The sequence below is a fragment of the Ovis canadensis genome, chromosome 2, assembly GCF_042477335.2.
Source record: "Ovis canadensis isolate MfBH-ARS-UI-01 breed Bighorn chromosome 2, ARS-UI_OviCan_v2, whole genome shotgun sequence".
In the NCBI taxonomy this organism is placed as follows: domain Eukaryota; kingdom Metazoa; phylum Chordata; class Mammalia; order Artiodactyla; family Bovidae; genus Ovis; species Ovis canadensis.
The window spans coordinates 64,859,511-64,878,641 of record NC_091246.1 but is presented as its reverse complement, the minus strand read 5'-3'; the positions used below and the strand labels follow the sequence as shown (position 1 = coordinate 64,878,641).

General features: G+C 38.5%; 1 protein-coding gene and 1 long non-coding RNA gene across 2 annotated transcripts in view; one reads left to right on the top strand and one right to left on the bottom strand.

The window, feature by feature from the left end:
* GDA (guanine deaminase) overlaps nt 1–19,131 on the top strand; it is a 130,593-nt gene that overhangs the window by 64,074 nt on the left and 47,388 nt on the right. The window contains exon 2 of the mRNA XM_069576359.1: nt 11,375–11,463. Within this exon, the coding sequence (XP_069432460.1) occupies nt 11,375–11,463 (89 nt within the window). The remainder of the gene's footprint in view (nt 1–11,374; nt 11,464–19,131) is intronic.
* Nucleotides 1,517–17,429, bottom strand: LOC138433540 (uncharacterized). The gene is made up of 2 exons (XR_011254351.1): nt 17,046–17,429; nt 1,517–2,674 (listed from the first exon to the last, which is right to left on the bottom strand). It is a non-coding gene; the product is annotated as an uncharacterized lncRNA (long non-coding RNA).

Here is a 19,131-nt window from a genome sequence, read left to right as displayed (position 1 = left end):
CAGCTTTCTTATCCATTCATCTGCTGATGGACATCTAGGTTGTTTCCATGTCCTGGCTATTATAAACAGTGCTGCGATGAACATTGGGGTACATGTGTCTCTTTCCATTCTGGTTTCCTCGGTGTGTATGCCCAGCAGTGGGATTGCTGGGTCATAAGGTAGTTCTATTTGCAATTTTTTAAGGAATCTCCACACTGTTCTCCATAGTGGCTGTACTAGTTTGCATTCCCACCAACAGTGTAGGAGGGTTCCCTTTTCTCCACACCCTCTCCAGCATTTATTGCTTGCAGATTTTTGGATCGCAGCCATTCTGACTGGTGTGAAGTGGTACCTCATTGTGGTTTTGATTTGCATTTCTCTAATAATGAGTGATGTTGAGCATCTTTTCGTGTGTTTGTTAGCCATCCGTATGTCTTCTTTGGAGAAATGTCTATTTAGTTCTTTGGCCCATTGTTTGATTGGGTCGTTTATTTTTCTGGAATTGAGCTGCATAAGTTGCTTGTATATTTTTGAGATTAGTTGTTTGTCAGTTGCTTCATTTGCTATTATTTTCTCCCATTCAGAAGGCTGTCTTTTCACCTTGCTTATATTTTCCTTTGTTGTGCAGAAGCTTTTAATTTTAATTAGATCCCATTTGTTTATTTTTGCTTTTATTTCCAGAATTCTGGGAGGTGGATCATAGAGGATCCTGCTGTGATTTATGTCTGAGAGTGTTTTGCCTATGTTCTCCTCTAGGAGTTTTATAGTTTCTGATCTTACATTTAGATCTTTAATCCATTTTGAGTTTATTTTTGTGTACGGTGTTAGAAAGTGATCTAGTTTCATTCTTTTACAAGTGGTTGACCAGTTTTCCCAGCACCACTTGTTAAAGAGATTGTCTTTACTCCATTGTATATTCTTCCCTCCTTTGTCAAAGATAAGGTGTCCATATGTGTGTGGATTTATCTCTGGGCTTTCTATTTTGTTCCATTGATCTATATGTCTGTCTTTGTGCCAGTACCATACTGTCTTGATGACTGTGGCTTTGTAGTAGAGCCTGAAGTCAGGCAAGTTGATTCCTCCAGTTCCATTCTTCTTTCTCAAGATTGCTTTGGCTATTCGAGTTTTTTTGTATTTCCATACAAATCTTGAAATTATTTGTTCTAGTTCTGTGAAAAATGTGGCTGGTAGCTTGACAGGGATTGCATTGAATTTGTATTTTAGATTCCACATATAAGTGATACCATATAGTATTTGTCTTTCTCTTTCTGACTTGCTTCATTTGATATGATAATCTCTAGGTCCATTCATGATGCTGCAGTTGTGTTATTTCAGTCTTTTTATGACTGAGTAGTATTCCATAGTATATACGTACCACATCTTCATCTATTCATCTGTAAATGGACATTTAGGTTGCTTCCATGTCCTGGCTATTGTAAATAGTGCTGCTATGAACATGGAGGTGCATGTATCTTTTCAAATTATAGTTTTGTTTGGATATATGCCTAAGAGTGGAACTTCTAGGTCATATAGTAGCTTTATTTTTAGTTTTTTAAGGTGCCTCCCCCACTGTTTTCCATAGTGGCTATACCAGTTTACATCCCCACCAACAGTGTTCTCTTTTCTCCACACACTCTTCAGCATTAGTTCTTTGTAGCCATTTTGATGGTAGCCATTCTCACTGGTGTGAGGTGTTACCTCATTGTAGTTTTGATTTGCGTTTCTCTAATAATTAGTGATGTTGAGCATCTTTTCATGTGACTATTGTCCATTTATATGTCTTTGGAGAAATTTCTATTTAGATTGTCTGCCCATTTTTACATTTTTCAGTTCAGTTCAGTTCAGTCGCTCAGTCGTGTCCAACTCTTTGCGACCCCATGAATCTCAGCACACCAGGCCTTCCTGTCTATCACCAACTCCCGGAGTTCACTCAGACTTACGTCCATATCGAGTCAGTGATGCCATCCAGCCATCTCATCCTCTGTCGTCCCCTTCTCCTCCTGCCCCCAATCCCTCCCAGCATCAGAGTCTTTTCCAATGAGTCAGCTCTTCGCATGAGGTGGCCAAAGTACTGGAGCTTCAGCTTTAGCATCATTCCTTCCAAAGAAATCCCAGGGCTGATCTCCTTCAGAATGGACTGTTTGGATCTCCTTGCAGTCCAAGGGACTCTCAAGAGTCTTCTCCAACACCACAGTTCAAAAGCATCAATTCTTCAGCGCTCAGCTTTCTTCACAGTCCAACTCTTCACAGTCATACATGACCACTGGAAAAACCATAGCCTTGACTAGACAGATCTTTGTTGGCAAAGTAATGTCTCTGCTTTTCAACATGCTATCTAGGTTGGTCATAACTTTTCTTCCAAGGAGTAAGCGTCTTTTAATTTCATGGCTGCAATCACCATCTGCAGTGATTTTGGAGCCCCAAAAAATAAAGTCTGCCACTGTTTCCACTGTTTCCCCATCTATTTCCCATGAAGTGATGGGACCAGATGCCATGATCTTCATTTTCTGAATGTTGAGTTTTAAGCCAACTTTTTCACTCTCCTCTTTCACTTTCATCAAGAGGCTTTTTAGTTCCTCTTCACTTTCTGCCATAAGGGTGGTGTCATCTGCATATCTGAGGTTATTGTTATTTCTCGCGGCAATCTTGATTCCAGCTTGTGCTTTTTCCAGCCCAGCGTTTCTCATGATGAACTCTGCATATAAGTTAAATAAGCAGGGTGACAGTAAGAATAGTTTATAACAAGTGAAAATTATGTAAAATATAAATTTCATTTTCTGTAAGTGAAGTTTTATTGGAACAAAGCCATACCTGTTTGTGTACATGTTGTCTATGGCTGATTTAGCTCTACAGTGATGGGGTTAACTAGTTAAAACAGAAACAATACAGTCCACAAAATCTAAAATATTTACTGTTTGACTTATTATAAAAAGTGTGCTGACTCCTGGTTTATACTATATTAGAGAAGCAGTGAAGGAAAGTTACCCCTCCAGACCCTCCCCATCATTCCTATGCAAAACAAAAAACTCTCTGACTGGAAGAAAAAATAATGGGTGTTAGGTTGATTATGCCCAGCTCCCAGCTGGTCCAGCCTTTGGCCTATCTCCAAAATTCCTTGCCCCAGCCATTTAAGAGACAACTACTCCGAACAACCTTGGAGGAGAACAGACCCCCTTAAGACAGTAGCTTTCCACATACATGCCTATATATACTTACTCTTAGATAAGTGCAGCAGCTCACTAATCTGACTGCTGCCCCTTCTCACGTCATTAAAGGTGATCTATTCCTATAAAGTGCCAGTCTCATTCTTATTCTGAACCTCGCCTTCTCTAACTCCGTACCCACAAGCAGTCGTAGCGATCTGGAAGAATCTCAGGAAAGATGGGTCAAGTCCAGGAGATACTCCTGCCTTGTCTGGTGACTCTGAACAGGTCACATATCCTGATCTGTTTACTCATCTGTAAAATGAGAATATTGTACCTGAAGATCTAAGTCCTTCATGCTATCCTTTGGTAATTCATAACACAAATTCCCTTGTTTCTACCTTTATAGGCTGACATTTTTTCTTAAAGGCAGTGCCATTTCATCTTTCTTTTCCATTAATCATTTTGACGTGAATCGAGCTAATATGGCAATTTTCATCTCTGTCCAAAAGTGTCAGAAATCTTTGAGATATCACATTTTTATCTGCTTTTTTTCTCCCATTAACATGCCTAAGAGTGGGTTTTGTGATGCAATATATATTACCTTATTTTGTTAGATGGCCAAGCTATTTCACAATGGCCCAAAGAGGAGTTTACTCTGTTCCATAGCAACAAGCCTCTTGCCCACATTTGCCATCTGCTGTTTGAAGCCTCTATCTTGCACAGATTCTTTTCATTAGCTGACAGTCATTATTCATCTGCTTTTGGCTTTAGTATTTCTGACATTCTCATTATTATTCATCCTAAACAGTCCCTGTTTCCAGTAAGAGTGCACTTGGAGTTGTTTGCTTAACAAAAGGGATTCAGTATTCTCATTTGGAAAACAAGGGGTTGGATGAGAAAGTTCCTGCCCAATTGGTACCAGCTATGATTTTATGAAACTTGGGTTTTAATGACTTATGTATCTGCTTGACAGCCCACCTAGACTGAGGCCTATGAAGAGGAAGGCCGTGGGCCTTAATAGGCACTCTTGGAGTCAATGATGTGAATGGCCACATAAGCCCAGGTAACATCAGGATGAGAGGGCCATTGCCCCATATAGGCAATATCAATGATATTTTATAAGTGTTCCACATTCATTTTCCAAAATATTTTTAGAGGTTTCCTAAAAGCAAATCTCAAGGCCATGACCTACAAAGCCCCTTGCTATCTCCTCGATCTGATTTTTTTACCACTCTTTCTTCTAGTCTTTGTACTGTGTTCTTACTTGTCTTCCTGATGTTTCCAAACAGGGCAAGCATCTAATTTAAATTTAACTCGAATATACATATTCAGGGTTAGATGGCATCACCCGACTCGATGGACGTGAGTTTGAGTGAACTCTGGGAGTTGGTGATGGACAAGGATGCCTGGCGTGCTGCAATTCATGGGGTCGTAAAGAGTCGGACACGACTGAGCAACTGAACTGAACTGAACTGAACTGAACTGAACATATCAGGGTCCTTGTACTGGCTGTTCCCTCTGCTTGGAATGTTCTTCTAAGAATATGAAGTGGTTTACTCCTTTCATGCAAATCTGTGCTCAAACATCATATTTCAGAGAACATCTCATCACACATCATACTTTATCCACTTACTTTGCTTTATTTTTAATCTTAGCACTCAGTTACACACACACACTATTCATATCAAAAAAATTGTTATCATATGTTGCCTAGTAACTTACATTTAAAAAAAAAATCTTAAGATTGTATTGAGAATAATTCAATAAGTATATCTTCACTGATAATTTTAATTGCTGCAGTTTAGTCATATTTAACCAATCCCTTATTTGACTGACTTTGAAATTATTTGCATTTTTTTAATTATTGCAAATGTTTGATAAATATATTTTGGGGTAAGGCGAGTAAGAGTTTTGAAGAGAGGGAGATTTTAAATTATCATGGTGGAGAGCTCGAACATGAGTTGACTTGAGAAATACTCTTCATGGTTTTTTTTACTAATATGCCCCCAAACAAATTTTGAAAAAAACCTATATGCTTTTGCATTTTTAAAAGTTGATAAATATAGTTTTTATTAAATTTTGAAACATATAAAGCTTAAAATTTTTAGCAAGTTATAGATATATACATGTTAAAATTAAGCTATGCTATTACTTTTAAAAATATGTCTGATGGAATCAAAACATAGTGATTTGATATCTACCTTAATCTCTTTCTCTAAAAATCATGAATTAGCTCCTTATTAATAATCTGAAATGCTATATAGACCCTTTTTCTTCTAGAATTACTAATTCTATTCTCCTTTCCTTACAGTTTGTGCTAATACAGTATAGTTTTACACGTTTAAGTCTTTTATTGATCAGCCATTGCAATAAAATTTCTGTGCATAAATTTAAATATTTTAAATTTCTTGGGACTATAAGGAAAATTTTAAAAGTATATCACACATTTTGAAAAGTAATTTGTTAAATGTAAAAGTACAAAAAGGCTGTTTTTTTCTTCCAACTACATAATGTATCTATGGATGAGTGTTACTTGTTGGTAGAATTAAACAGAAGCAGCATCAATGTTTTTCTTATTTTTTTTCACTTTTATAGATGTAAGTGCTAAGAAACATTTTCACATAAATCAAGAAAATGGGAATGGGATGGGTTTTGCTGTACCAATAGCCCTCAATTCTTTGAACTCCTTTTGAGTTATTCTGTTAAAAAACTGTGTATTAATCTATTACCAAAAAATACTTCTAATAATCTATCAGTGGATAAGCATTTAGGCCTTCAGTCAGTTTTATTGACAGTAAAGACAGGGCTAGAGAAATGTCATAGGGAGCAAGGTGCAGACATTGGTTGGAGCACCTTCAAGCTTGATAACTATGGATATTCCATCTACAGTGTGGTGTGCTTGCCCCAGTGCTGCTTGACTCCTCAGGTGCAGCCCAGAGAAGTAGGGCTGGTTGTAGTTAGGGTTAAAAATTTACTATATCTGTGTCAATTAAAAGATATAAGAAATATAAAATAATAGCTGATAGAATCCAAGTTGGACAAGGAAAATGGCAAAAGAAGACAGTTGATGGACTGGGGGAAAGTAGAGAGGAGAAAGGAAAGGCAAAGCTTTTTAAGGTGGATGATTGTTTGGAATAGCTGAAATGGCAGACAGAAAAAAGAGGAAATGGTGGTCAGTTGTGTGATTCTGTGGTTTTAGAGGTAGGGCATTTATAGGTTATGAAAATGCCCGAGCTGTAGCCATGATGTGAAGGTCATAAATTTCATGTGTTCATAAACAGATCACTGAAAATGCGTTCATGGAAGTAAATCCTATGATCTTGAAAGGATTGTCCATGTTGATATGATAAGGAGTGAAGGCAGGGCTTGCAGTGGACAGAAAGAGTGTGGGGCAGGCATTAACAGATGGGAACAATGAGAGAAGGGCTGGTAAAGCAGAAGAACAAGGAGAGGAAGAATGCTTTGAAAGCCAAAAGGAGCAGGTCTTAAAGGAGCTTTGTAGGTTTGCAAAAAGCTGCAGGAAGCATGGTTTAGAAATGGCCATTGTGGGTATGGAAACTCATTGCCTGACCCTGATATATGAATATTTGCCATTTGAGAAGTGTAGGGGAGGCCATGTCCTCAGAGAAGAGCCCCAGTTATCAGGAGGCAGAAACTAAGAGGAGATATTGAAGACAGGGGAATTTGCTATTTATGGATGGACAGTAACAAGAGGATTAGAGAAGGAAGTGGCAACCCACTCCAGTGTTCTTGCCTGGATAATCCCAGGGACAGGGGAGCCTCGTGGGCTGCCATCTATGGGGTTGCACAGAGTGGGACACGACTGAAGTGACTTAGCAGCAGCAGTAACAAGAGGTCATAGTGGAGTGGAGAGTGGTGGGAGCAGGTCAGGAACAAGGTACTAGAACAGAGCTTTATGAAGAGAATGGTATAGACCGGGATCCCTGCTGTATATTTGAGAAGTAGGTGAATTCAAGTTTTCATGTTGACTGAAGGAAACAGAAAAGAAGGCAGGTGGATTTATTCCGATGGTCTCTGAGGAGTAGGGCCCTTGCATAACTATGTAACATCAGCTATAAGTTCACTGAAGGTGTGTCTTGCTTGGTTGAAGTAATTGAGGCTTATATACTGCACACATGCTGAATTATTATTTTAACATATTTTTGCTTTTTATTGTCAGTATATCATTGGGATTATTTTTGCATCTGTTGTTGTTAGGTTACTAAGTCATGTCTGACTCTTTGCGACCCTGTGGACTGCAGCATGCCAGGCTTCCCTGTCTTTCACTGTCTCCCGGAGTTTGCTCAGATTCATGTTCACTGAATTGATGATGCTATCTAACCATCTCATCCTCTGCCACCCTCTTCTCCTTCTGCCTTCACTCTTTCTTAGCATCAGGGTCTTTTCCAATGAGTCAGCACTTTGCATCAGGTGGCCAAAGTATAGAAGCTTCAACTTTAGTCCTTCCAATGAATAATCAGGATTGATTTCCTTTAGGATTGACTGGTTTGATCTCCTTGCTGTCCAAGGAACTCTCAAGAGTCTTCTCTAGCACCACAATTTGAAAGCATCAATTCTTTGGCACTAGGCCATCTTAATGGTCCAACTCTAACATCCGTACATGACCACTGGAAAAATCATAGCTTTAACTACATGGACCTTTGTCAGCAAAGTGATGTCTCTGCTTTTTAATATGCTGTCTAGGTTTGCCATAGCTTTTCTTCCAAGGAGCAAGCATCTTTTAATTTCATGGCTGCAGTAACTATCTGCAGTGATTTTGGAGCCCAAGAAAATAAAATCTGTCACTGTTTCCACATTTTCCCCTATTTCCCCTTTCTTTTTGCCATGAAGTGATGGGACTGGATACTGCAATTATACCACAATCTTAGTTTTTTTAATATTGAGTTTTAAGCCAGCTCTCTTATTACTCTACTCTTTCACCTTCATTAAGAGGCTCTTCAGTTCCTCTTTGCTTTCTGCCATTAGAGTGGTGTCATCTGCATATTTGAGGTTGTTGATATTTCTTTCTGCAATCTTGATTCCAGTTTGTAATTCATTCAGCTGAGCACTTTGTCTGATGTACTCTACATAGAAGTTAAGCAGGGTGACAATATACAGCCTTGACATACTCCTTTCCCAATTTGGAACTAGTCCATTGTTCCATATCCAGTTCTATTACTTCCTGAACTGCATACAGGTTTCTCAGGAGACAGGTAAAGTGGTCTGGTATTCCGAACTCTTTAAGAAATTTCCAGTTTGTTGTGATGCACACAGTCAAAGACCTTTGCATAGTCAATGAAGCAGAAGTAGATGCTTTTCTAGAATTCTCTTGCTTTCTCTATGATCTAATGACTTTTGGCAATTTGATCTCTGGTTCCTTTGCCTTTTCTAAATCCAGCTTATACATCTGGAAGTTCTTGATTCAAGTACTGCTGAAGCCTAGCTTGAAGTATTTTGAACATTACCTTGCTAGCACATGAAATGAACACAATTATGCAGTAGTTTGAACATTCTTTGGCATTGCCCTTCTTTGAATTGGAATGAAAACTGACCTTTTCCAGTCCAGTGGCCACTGCTGAGTTTTCTGAATTTGCTGACATACTGAGCGTAGCACTATAATAATGTCAGTTTTTAAGACTGTAAATAGCCCAGCTGGAATGCTATTACCTCCACTAGCTTTGTCTATAGTAATGATTCCTATAGCCTACTTGACTTTACACTCCAGGATATCTGGCTCTAGCTGAGTGACCACACCATCGTGGTCATCTGGGTCATTTTGTATAGTTCTTCTGTTGTGTATTCTCCACCAGGGAAGCCCCTTGCATCTGTATTATTATTATTTATTTAATAATTATGTTACAGAGGCATTGGGTTATAATAATTTTTATTCTCTGTGTATCTGTTTTTATGTATATGTATGTGTATTGTCAGGTTTTAGTATGAGGATTGTGGTAGCTTTGTAGAAATAAAGAGGTGTCCATTGTTTTCCATGCTCTGGAACTCTTAGCACAGATATTATATGTTCTTTGTAAGCTGGAAGGAACTTTGTCGTAAAATTCTCTGAATGTGTGCTATCTAATATGATATAATAAGCACCTGGAATGTGGTTAATATGACTGAGGAACTGAACTTTTAAATTTTATCTTTATCTTAAATTTAATTTCTCATTAAAAATTGATACTTATCTTCAGTGTTGCAGTCTTTTAAGGACAACCTGGTTATGTGAGTCTATGTTTTGTAGATTATGTAAAGTCAAAATATATAGATGAAGTATTTCTAATGAAAATTTATCAAACAGATTGAAATATATTTTAAATATAAAACATACCTTGGATTTTAAAGACTAAATATGAAAAAAAGTAAAATTAAAAAATTTTATGTTGATTTTGTATTGACATGATAATCTTTTACCATGGCCACCTATGTTGATAAATAAAACATGTCATTAAAATTAATTTTACTGTTTTATACTTTTATGCTTTTAGTGTGGTATTTGATTGAATTGAATTGAATTCGTCGCTCAGTCGTGTCCAACTTTTTTCGACCCCATGGACTGCAGCCCACCAGGCTCCTCTGTCCATGGGATTTTCCAGGCAAGAGTACTGGAGTGGGGTGCCATTTCCTTCTCCAGGGGATCTTCCCGACCCAGGGATCGAACCCTGGTCTCCCGCATTGTAGGCAGACGCTTTTACCGTCTGAGCTACCAGGGAAGCCAAAATTATAAATGTGGCTTGCATTTGTGATAGGCATTTTATTTCTATTAGACAGCATGGTTCTGAACCATGAGCTTTCCTAAACAGTTAGTAATCTTCCTTAGTTTCTCACAGAATTACTGGTTCATTCAGTTTTCCTATATCTCCAGAATAAATTTTGATCATTTGTATTTTCCTGAAAAGTATTTGTTTCAAATGTATGAATGTAGTACTTTACAAATATTTACTTCCTCCCTCCCTCCCTTTTTTTTGGTAATGGTAAATGGTAGATCAGCTCTGGGATATAAGTTCTGTTTTTGTGATTTTTAATTAACTTTATATCTGCTTTGATTTATTGATTCAAAAATATTTTTGGAATCAATTTACTTTTTCTTATTTGTAGGAATTACATTTTTCATTTTCTCTTCTGATAAAAATCCCTATTTTTTATAAAAAGATATCATCAAAGAATAGAGAAGTCAGTATTTATTTTATTTTTCTATTCCACAAACTTTCCTGCACAATATTGTCTTGCTTCTAACTGTTTAGATACATTTTCTATAAGTATTTTCAATAGTTCATGTTCCATGAAACATTTATTTTCATAATGTGAAAATATTTGAAAATAATGTTTATTGCATAAAACAGGTTATTTTGTTCACATATATTTCATTTTTCCTTGTCTTTTCTTGCTTTACAATCCACTTTTGTAGAGAAAGCAATCACACTCTACTTAAAAAGAATAAATAGTAGAAAATAATGTATCTAGCATTTAACATGTTCCAGGGATATGCTAACTTCTTAATTAAAATTAAGAATATTTGATCTTCACAGTCACTTTGTGAAGTATGTACTGATGTTAGCCTCAGTTTGCAGATGGGAAAACCAGACCAAGAGGGATTGAGACCTATCCAAGAGTTAGTAAATCTTACCTATTTCTCATCTATTGTGCATGGACTCACAAGCCCCATGTGAGAGATCATTCTGTTAGTGTTTCATGCACAATACTAGAAAATATGGCAGACCTCTTTACAATGGATGTCTAGCATCAGAACATCAACATAGTTCATGCTAAGACTCCATTGTCAGGCAGTTATCACATGCAGTTATATTCAGTGTTAATAAACTGCCCTATAATGTACTCCTGTTGTGCTTCGGGCTTGGGTTCCCTATAATAGCCTAACAAAAATCTCTCATTCATCAGCACTAAGGTGCTTTCTGTAAACAATTGTTTCCCTTAATCATTTTGTGGGGGAGGGGGGCGGGGGTAGAAATAGACATCAATTATCCATTTTTAATACCCTGTATCTTCAAATTAGAATTTTTGAAGTCTTACATCTATAGAATGGCAGAAAAAGAGAAATTTCATGCAGTTTATTTCTTTGGACAAGCAAAGACAAATCTCTGTCTTTATCTCATTTGGTGTCAAATACCCTTTAAAATTAGCTCAGCTATGGTATAGTCCCTTGAAAAATTTAGATATTTAATAACAACAAATGGCCATGGTTCATTAATTTATGATTCTTTTCTTGCTTTCTTTCCTTCTTTCTTTTAAAGATAGTGTTTTTGGAAGAAGCATCCCAACAAGAAAAGCTGGCCAAAGAATGGTGCTTCAAGTCGTGTGAAATAAGAGAACTGAGCCACCAGTAAGTCAGAGTCAACTTCTTCCCTTTTACTTGATGCTATTAGCTAGTCTCAAATGCTAAGAACCTGTCTTGAGAGACAGAGAGGTCTTTCTCTTTTTTTGAGGATGGAGGTGGGCAAGAGAAGGTAAATAGAGAATATGGAGTTGAAAGATGGAAACTTTGAGAACGAGTGGCTGCCATCATTCACTTTCTTCTTCAGCAAATATTTATTGCATTTATTATGTGCAAGAATAGGATCTGGAGGTGAAAATGATATACAGAGTATTGGTGCTTACTAGGTTTATGGCCCATGGTGAAGAGAGAGCATAAACAAGTGCACAGATAGGTAAGCATGACAGTGATGCCTTCTGTAAAGGAAGTAATTAGGGAGCATGATAGAGATAAACTAGTGGGAGGTGAGAGGAGGTTTAGGGAGGAAAAACTCTGACAGCGTGCATAAGGAAGTTATTATTCAATCTGTCAGTCTTTGTGATCCCATGGACTGTAGCACACCAGGCCTCCCGGTTCCTCACCATCTCTCAGAGTTTGCTCTAACTCATGTCCATTGAGTTGGTGATGGCATCCAACCATCTCATCCTCTGTCATCCCCTTCTCCTCCTGTCTTCAATCTTTCTGAGCATCAGCATCTTTACCAATGAGTCAGGTGGCCAAAGTACTGGAGCTTCAGCTTCAGCATCAGTCCTTCTAATGTATATTCAGGGTTGATTTCCTTTAGGAATGACTGGTTTGACCTCCTTGCAGTCCAAGGGACTCTCAAAGTCTTCTCCAGCACAACAGTTTAAAAGCATCAATTCTTTGGCACTCAGCCTTCTTTATAGTTCAATTCTCACATCCGTACATGACTACTGGAAAAACCATAGCTTTGACTATATAGACCTATCTCCAAAAGAGCACTTAAACTATGATTTTATCTTCCAACTACTTTAGTGGTACAGGGCTTCCCAGGTGGCTCAGTGGTAAAGGATCCACCTGCCAGTGCAGGAGGTGTGGGTTTGATCACTGATCTGGGAAGATCCTCTGGAGAAGGAAATGGCAACCACTCCAGTATTCTTGCCTGAGAATATCTGCAAATCAATCAATGTAATACCCTACATTAACAAATTGAAAGGTAAAAACCATATGATTATCTCAACAGATGCAGAGAAAGCCTTTGACAAAATTCAACATCCATTTATGATAAAAACCCTCCAGAAAGCAGGCATAGAAGGAACATACCTCAACATAATAAAAGCCATATATGATAAACCCACAGCAAACATTATCCTCAGTGGTGCAAAACTGAAAGCATCCCCTTAAGTCAAGAAGAAGACAAGGGTGCCCACTCTCACCACTACTATTCAACATAGTTTTGGAAGTTTTAGCCACAGCAATCAGAGAAGAAAAAGAAATAAAAGGAATCCAGATTGGAAAAGAAGAAGTAAAACTATCACTATTTGCAGATGACATAATAATCTACATAGAAAACCCTAAAGAAAGGACAGAAATGGTATGGACCTAACAGAAGCAGAAGATATTAAGAAGAGGTGGAAAGAATACACAGAAGAACTGTACAAAAAAGATCTTCAAGACCCAGATAATCATGATGATGTGATCACTAATCTAGAGCCAAACATCCTGAAATGTGAAGTCAAGTGGGCCTTAGAAAGCATCACTACGAACAAAGCTAGTGGAGGTGATGGAATTCCAGTGGAGCTATTTCAAATCCTGAAAGATGATGCTGTGAAAGTGCTGTACTCAATATGCCAGCAAATTTGGAAAACTCAGCAGTGGCCACAGGACTGGAAAAGGTCAGTTTTCATTCCAATTCCAAAGAAGGGCAATGCAAAAGAATGCTCAAACTACCACACAATTGCACTCATCTCACATGCTAGTAAAATAATGCTCAGAATTCTCAAAGCCAGGCTTCAGCAATACGTGAACCGTGAAATTTCTGATGTTCAAGCTGGTTTTAGAAATGGCAGAGGAACCAGAGATCAAATTGCCAACATCCACTGGATCATGGAAAAAACAAGAGAGTTCCAGAAAAACATCTATTTCTGCTTTATTGACTATACCAAAGCCTTTGACTGTGTGGATCACAAAACTGTGGAAAATTCTGAAAGAGATGGGAATACCAGATCACCTCACCTGCCTCTTGAGAAATCTGTATGCAGGTCAGGAAGCAACAGTTCGAACTGGACATGGAACAACAGGCTGGTTCCAAATAGGAAAAGGAGTGCATCAAGGCTTTATGTGGTCACCCTGCTTATTTAACTTCTATGCAGAGTACATCATGAGAAATGCTGGACTGGAAGAAACACAAGCTGGACTCAAGATTGCCAAGAGAAATATCAATAACCTCAGATATGCAGATGATACCACCCTTATGGCAAAAAGTGAAGAGGAGCTAAAAAGCCTCTTGATGAAAGTGAAAGAGGAGAGTGAAAAAGTTGGCTTAAAGCTCAACATTCAGAAAACAAAGATCATGGCATCTGGTCCCATCACTTCATGGGAAATAGATGGGGAAACAGTAGAAACAGTGTCAGACATTATATTTTGGGCTTCAATATCACTGCAGATGGTGATTGCAGCCATGAAATTAAAAGACGCTTACTCCTTGGAAGAAAAGTTATGACCAACCTAGATACTATATTCAAAAGCAGAGACATTACTTTGCTGACTAAGGTCTGTCTAGTCAAGGCTATGGTTTTTCCTGTGGTCATGTATGGATGTGAGAGTTGGACTGTGAAGAAGGCTGAGTGCCGAAGAATTGATGCTTTTGAACTGTGGTGTTGGAGAAGACTCTTGAGAGTTCCTTGGACTGCAAGGAGATCCAACCAGTCCATTCTGAAGGAGATCAACCCTGGGATTTCCTTGGAAGGAATGATGCTAAAGCTGAAACTCCAGTACTCTGGCCACCTCATGTGAAGAGTTGACTCATTGGAAAAGACTCTGATGCGGGAGGGATTGGAGGCAGGAGAAGGGGGCGACAGAGGATGAGATGGCTGGATGGCATCACGGACTCGATGGACAGGAGTCTGAGTGAACTCTGGGAGATGGTGATGGACAGGGAGGCCTGGCGTGCTGCAATTCATGGGGTTGCAAAGAGTAGGACACAACTGAGTGACTGAACTGAACTGAACTGAACTGAACTGAAAGACTCCACCAGAAAATTACTCTAGCTAATCAGTGAATATAGTAAAGTTTCAGGGTATATAATTAACACATAGAAATCCTTGAATTCCTATACAGTAACAGTGAGAAAACAGAAGAATTAAGGAAAAATTCCATTCACCATTGCAACAAAAAGAATAAAATACTTAGGAATAAATATACCTAAGGGGGAAAACCCTATATATAGAAAACTATAAAACACTGATGAAAGAAATCAAAGAGGACACAAATAGATGGAGAAATATACCATGTTCATGGACTGAAGGAATCAATTTAGTGAAAATGAGTATACTACCCAAAGCAATCTATAGATTCAATGCAATCCCTATCAAGCTACCAATGGTATTTTTCACAGAGCTAGGACAAATAATTTCACAATTTGTATGGAAATACAAAAAACCTTGAATAGCCAAAGCAATCTGGAGAAAAGAATGGAACTGGAGGAATCAACCCACCTGACTTCAGACTATACTAGAAAGCTACAGTCATCAAGACAGTATGGTACTGGCACAAAGACAGAAATATAGATCAATGGAACAAAATAGAAAGCCTGGAGATAAATCTACACACCTATGGACACCTTATCTTTGACAAAGGAGGCCAGAATATACAACGGAGAAAGGACAATCTCTTTAACAAGTGGTGCCGGGAAAACTGGTCAACCACTTGTAAAAGAATGAAACTCGAACACTTTTTTACGCCATACACAAAAATAAACTCAAAATGGATTAAAGATCTAAATGGAAGACCAGAAACTATAAAACTCCTAGAGGAAAACATAGGCAAAACACTCTCTGACATAAATCACAGCAGGATCCTCTATGACTTACCTCTCATAATATTGGAAATAAAAGCAAAAATAAACAAATGGGACCTAATTAAACTTAAATGCTTTTGCACAACAAAGGAAACTATAACCAAAGTGAAAAGACAGCCTTCAGAATGGGAGAAAATAATAGCAAATGAAGCAACTGACAAAGAATTAATCTCAAAAATATATAAGCAACTCCTGCAGCTCAATTCCAGGAAAATAAACGAACCAATCAAAAAATAGGCCAAAGAACTACACAGACATTTCTCCAAAGAAGACATACAAATGGCTAACAAACACATGAAAAGATACTCAACATCACTCATTATCACAGAAATGAAAATCAAAACCACAATGAGGTACCATCTCACACCAGTCAGAATGGCTGCTATCAAAAAGTCTACAAACAATAAATGCTGGAGAGAGAGTGGAGAAAAGGGAACGCTCTTACACTGTTGGTGGGAATGCAAACTAGTACAGCCACTATGGAGAACAGCGTGGAGATTCCTTAAAAAACTGGAAATAGAACTGCCATACGACCTGGCAATCCCACTGCTGGGCATACACACTGGGGAAAGCAGAATTGAAAAAGACACATGTACCCCAGTGTTCATCACAGCACTATTTATAATAGCCAGGACATGGAAGCAACCTAGATGTCCAACGGCAGACGAATGGACAGGAAAGCTGGTGTACATATACACAATGAAATATTACTCAGCCATTAAAAAGAATGCATTTGAATCAGTTCTAATAAGGTGGGTGAAACTGGAGCCAATTATACAGAGTGAAGTAAGTCAGAAAGACACCAATACAGCATATTAATGTATATATATGGAATTTAGAAAGACAGTAACGATAATGTTACATACAAGACAGCAAAAGAGACACAGATGTAAAGAACAGATTTTTGGACTCTGTGGGAGAAGGCAAGGGTGGGATGATTTGAGAGAATACCATTGAAACATGTATATTACCATGTGTGAAACAGATCGCCAGTCCAGGTTCGATGCATGATACAGGGTGCTCAGGGCTGGTGCACTGGGATAACCCTGAGGGATGGGATGGGGAGGGAGGTGAGAGGGGGGTTCAGGATGAGGAACACATGTACACCCATGGCTGATTCATGTCAATGTATGGCAAAAATCACTACAATATTGTAAAGTAATTTGCCTCCAATTAAAATAAATACATTAAAAAAAATGGAAATACTTTTTTTAAATTCAAAGATTTTGTCTGGGTTTAGGCCAAGTATGTTTTCAAAGTCAATAAAACTTCCAAAGTCAACCAAATAGTTTTCATTCTACTAACACTTTAAGGGTTTAGAATAATGTACTGAGAACACTCAATTAGGAATCAGAACACCTGGCATGAATCCTCAACCTACAGCTTTGTAGCTGTTAGATGGAAAGCAGGCTCTTCCCCTCTTTGAGCTTGTCTCCTGGGCTGTTAGCAAAGGATTGTCCTAGATGGTGTAGATACCTTCATCCACTGCAGCACATCTGTGAACTGTGTTTCCCCTAAGGTTTTGAGGCAGAAAAGCTGGTGACCGTCCAGAGAGACGGGGGACTGGCCCTAAAGTTTTATTACGCTTTACATTTATACTCACATCTCTTACCTCCTTCTCTCTCCTTGCTGCCTCTCATGGGCTTAGAAGTATGCAGCCAACAGGCATGCAGATGAATCAGTGGTCATGGAGATCACTCCACCTCTGCTGTTAACCATCTGCTTCCTCTTGGAGCATTTTCACCAGGATATATGTTGAAGAACAAATGACATTTATAAGTCACCTTCTTGCATGCTTTTATCATGAAGGATCCCAAGAAGCTTTGGGAGTGAATGAGATGGATGTCGGGAAAGTGAGAGGATGGTGGAGTGTCCTGAGGATATGGATCGAGGTGAATGCATCTGTGGATTTTATATCCTCTTGTTCCCTCTTTATGAGGCTGCTCTTGGAGTTAAATCCATCTAACAAATGTACATTCCAGGAGACCTATATGTACTACACATAGAAAAGTGACAAGGGAAGAAAAAAATTAAATCAGCATGGTGTGGATTTCTTTTTAATGAAAATTATAACTGGAGCACTCAGCAGTGCTTTGATGGGAGTGGATCACACTGTGACCATGGACCACACAGACATGGTAGAGCCAGGATTAGATTGAGGCATTCACCTTGAACACGGGAATTTAAGGGCTGGGAGGGCAAAAAACTTAGTAATCAAGATAAATAATAGTGTACTGCAGTATTTTTAAAAATCAAATTTAATGCAAAAACTCCACAATGAACAAATACCAAAATTTTTAATAAGTACAACATGTTGTTGTTATATCATACCCTTGCATTTTTTTGTACAGCAGAGTGGTTTTCAAACAGCCTGGGGTTCCCAGGCCCTTGAAACCATCACATCCCCTGCAGGACATGTTGATGAGGGTAGTAAATTGTGTGAGTGCAGACAGATTGGGTAACTCAGACTTTTAAATAGAGTCATGTGTCTTGATTGTAGGGTAGGGCTTTTACTAGCATTTTCCAGTTGATTAAAAGACAGGTGGATGTTCTGATAAATATACATAGGAGCACATATTGTTCTTTTCCCTCAGGTTCTGATCAGGCCTAGCCAGCACTCCAGATTTAGAATGTGAAGTTGATGGTTTTTATCAGGGGAAAGTTGAGATTTTTATAAGGAAATTAGGATAGTGATTGAGTAAAGTGAAAAGAGGAAAGTGGAAGAGTATAATAGGATGAGAAAGGAGAGCTTTTTCATCTTATCCTGCTTCAGCCTCCAAACTCCTCTGCTTTGCCTCCAGTTTGACTTTTGATGATGACGGTTTAGCTACAAGTGATGTCTTGAGTGGAGAACTGAGTTGTAAGCCTGGCTGGGCCACTAATGAGATTGCCACCCTCAAACTTCCTTTTGTTCTTTCTGTAAAGTGAGTAGCTGGCCTCAGGGACTGCTTATCTCAATACAGCCCTGACAGTCCACATTCCTGCATACACTGCTTTCTGTTTTAATCTTGGACTCTAACTTTGATAAGTGAATGTTTCTATTAATAAGCATTTCATAATACTTTGTTTCCTAAAAAAGGACTGCTAGGTTTCTGGACGAAAGTTAAACTTTTGACATGATAAATCCTCACTCCCTGTTGCCTCTGAAGACATTGTCCCCTGCCTTATGTCCTTCTTCCATCTCTGCTATCTTCATAACATGCTCAGGTTTCTCCTACATGGGAAACAAAGGTGACTTTCACTCTTCCCCTATATTACCATTCTAACCTTCACTACCAAAGAGTTTTTGTCCAGTCATTTCTGTCTCCACTTGTCTTTGCTATTCATGGCATTCTCGTCAACACCTAGGACAGTAACTAAGACATACTTGGACTGGGTAAGCACTTAGGTAATGAAGTGCTTGCCCACGTGAAATCAGGTGTCTCTGCAGTCACTGCATGGAAATGAGTGCTCTCTCAGGGTCCTGACTCTTGCAGTTTTTGACACTGGTCACTGTCCTTCCCTTCATTGCTGTCCTCGACAGCTCTCTATCATGAGTCTCTATCTTCCTGACAGTGATTGTACCTGGATTGAGCATGGCCTTCTCATCCTCAATCTTACTCTTTTAAGTGGAGGGTACTGCTCAAGGCTTAGTTTTAGCTTTGTTCTTTCTTCTACAGAAATCTCTTATACCACCAACTCCTAGGGTTACCTAATCA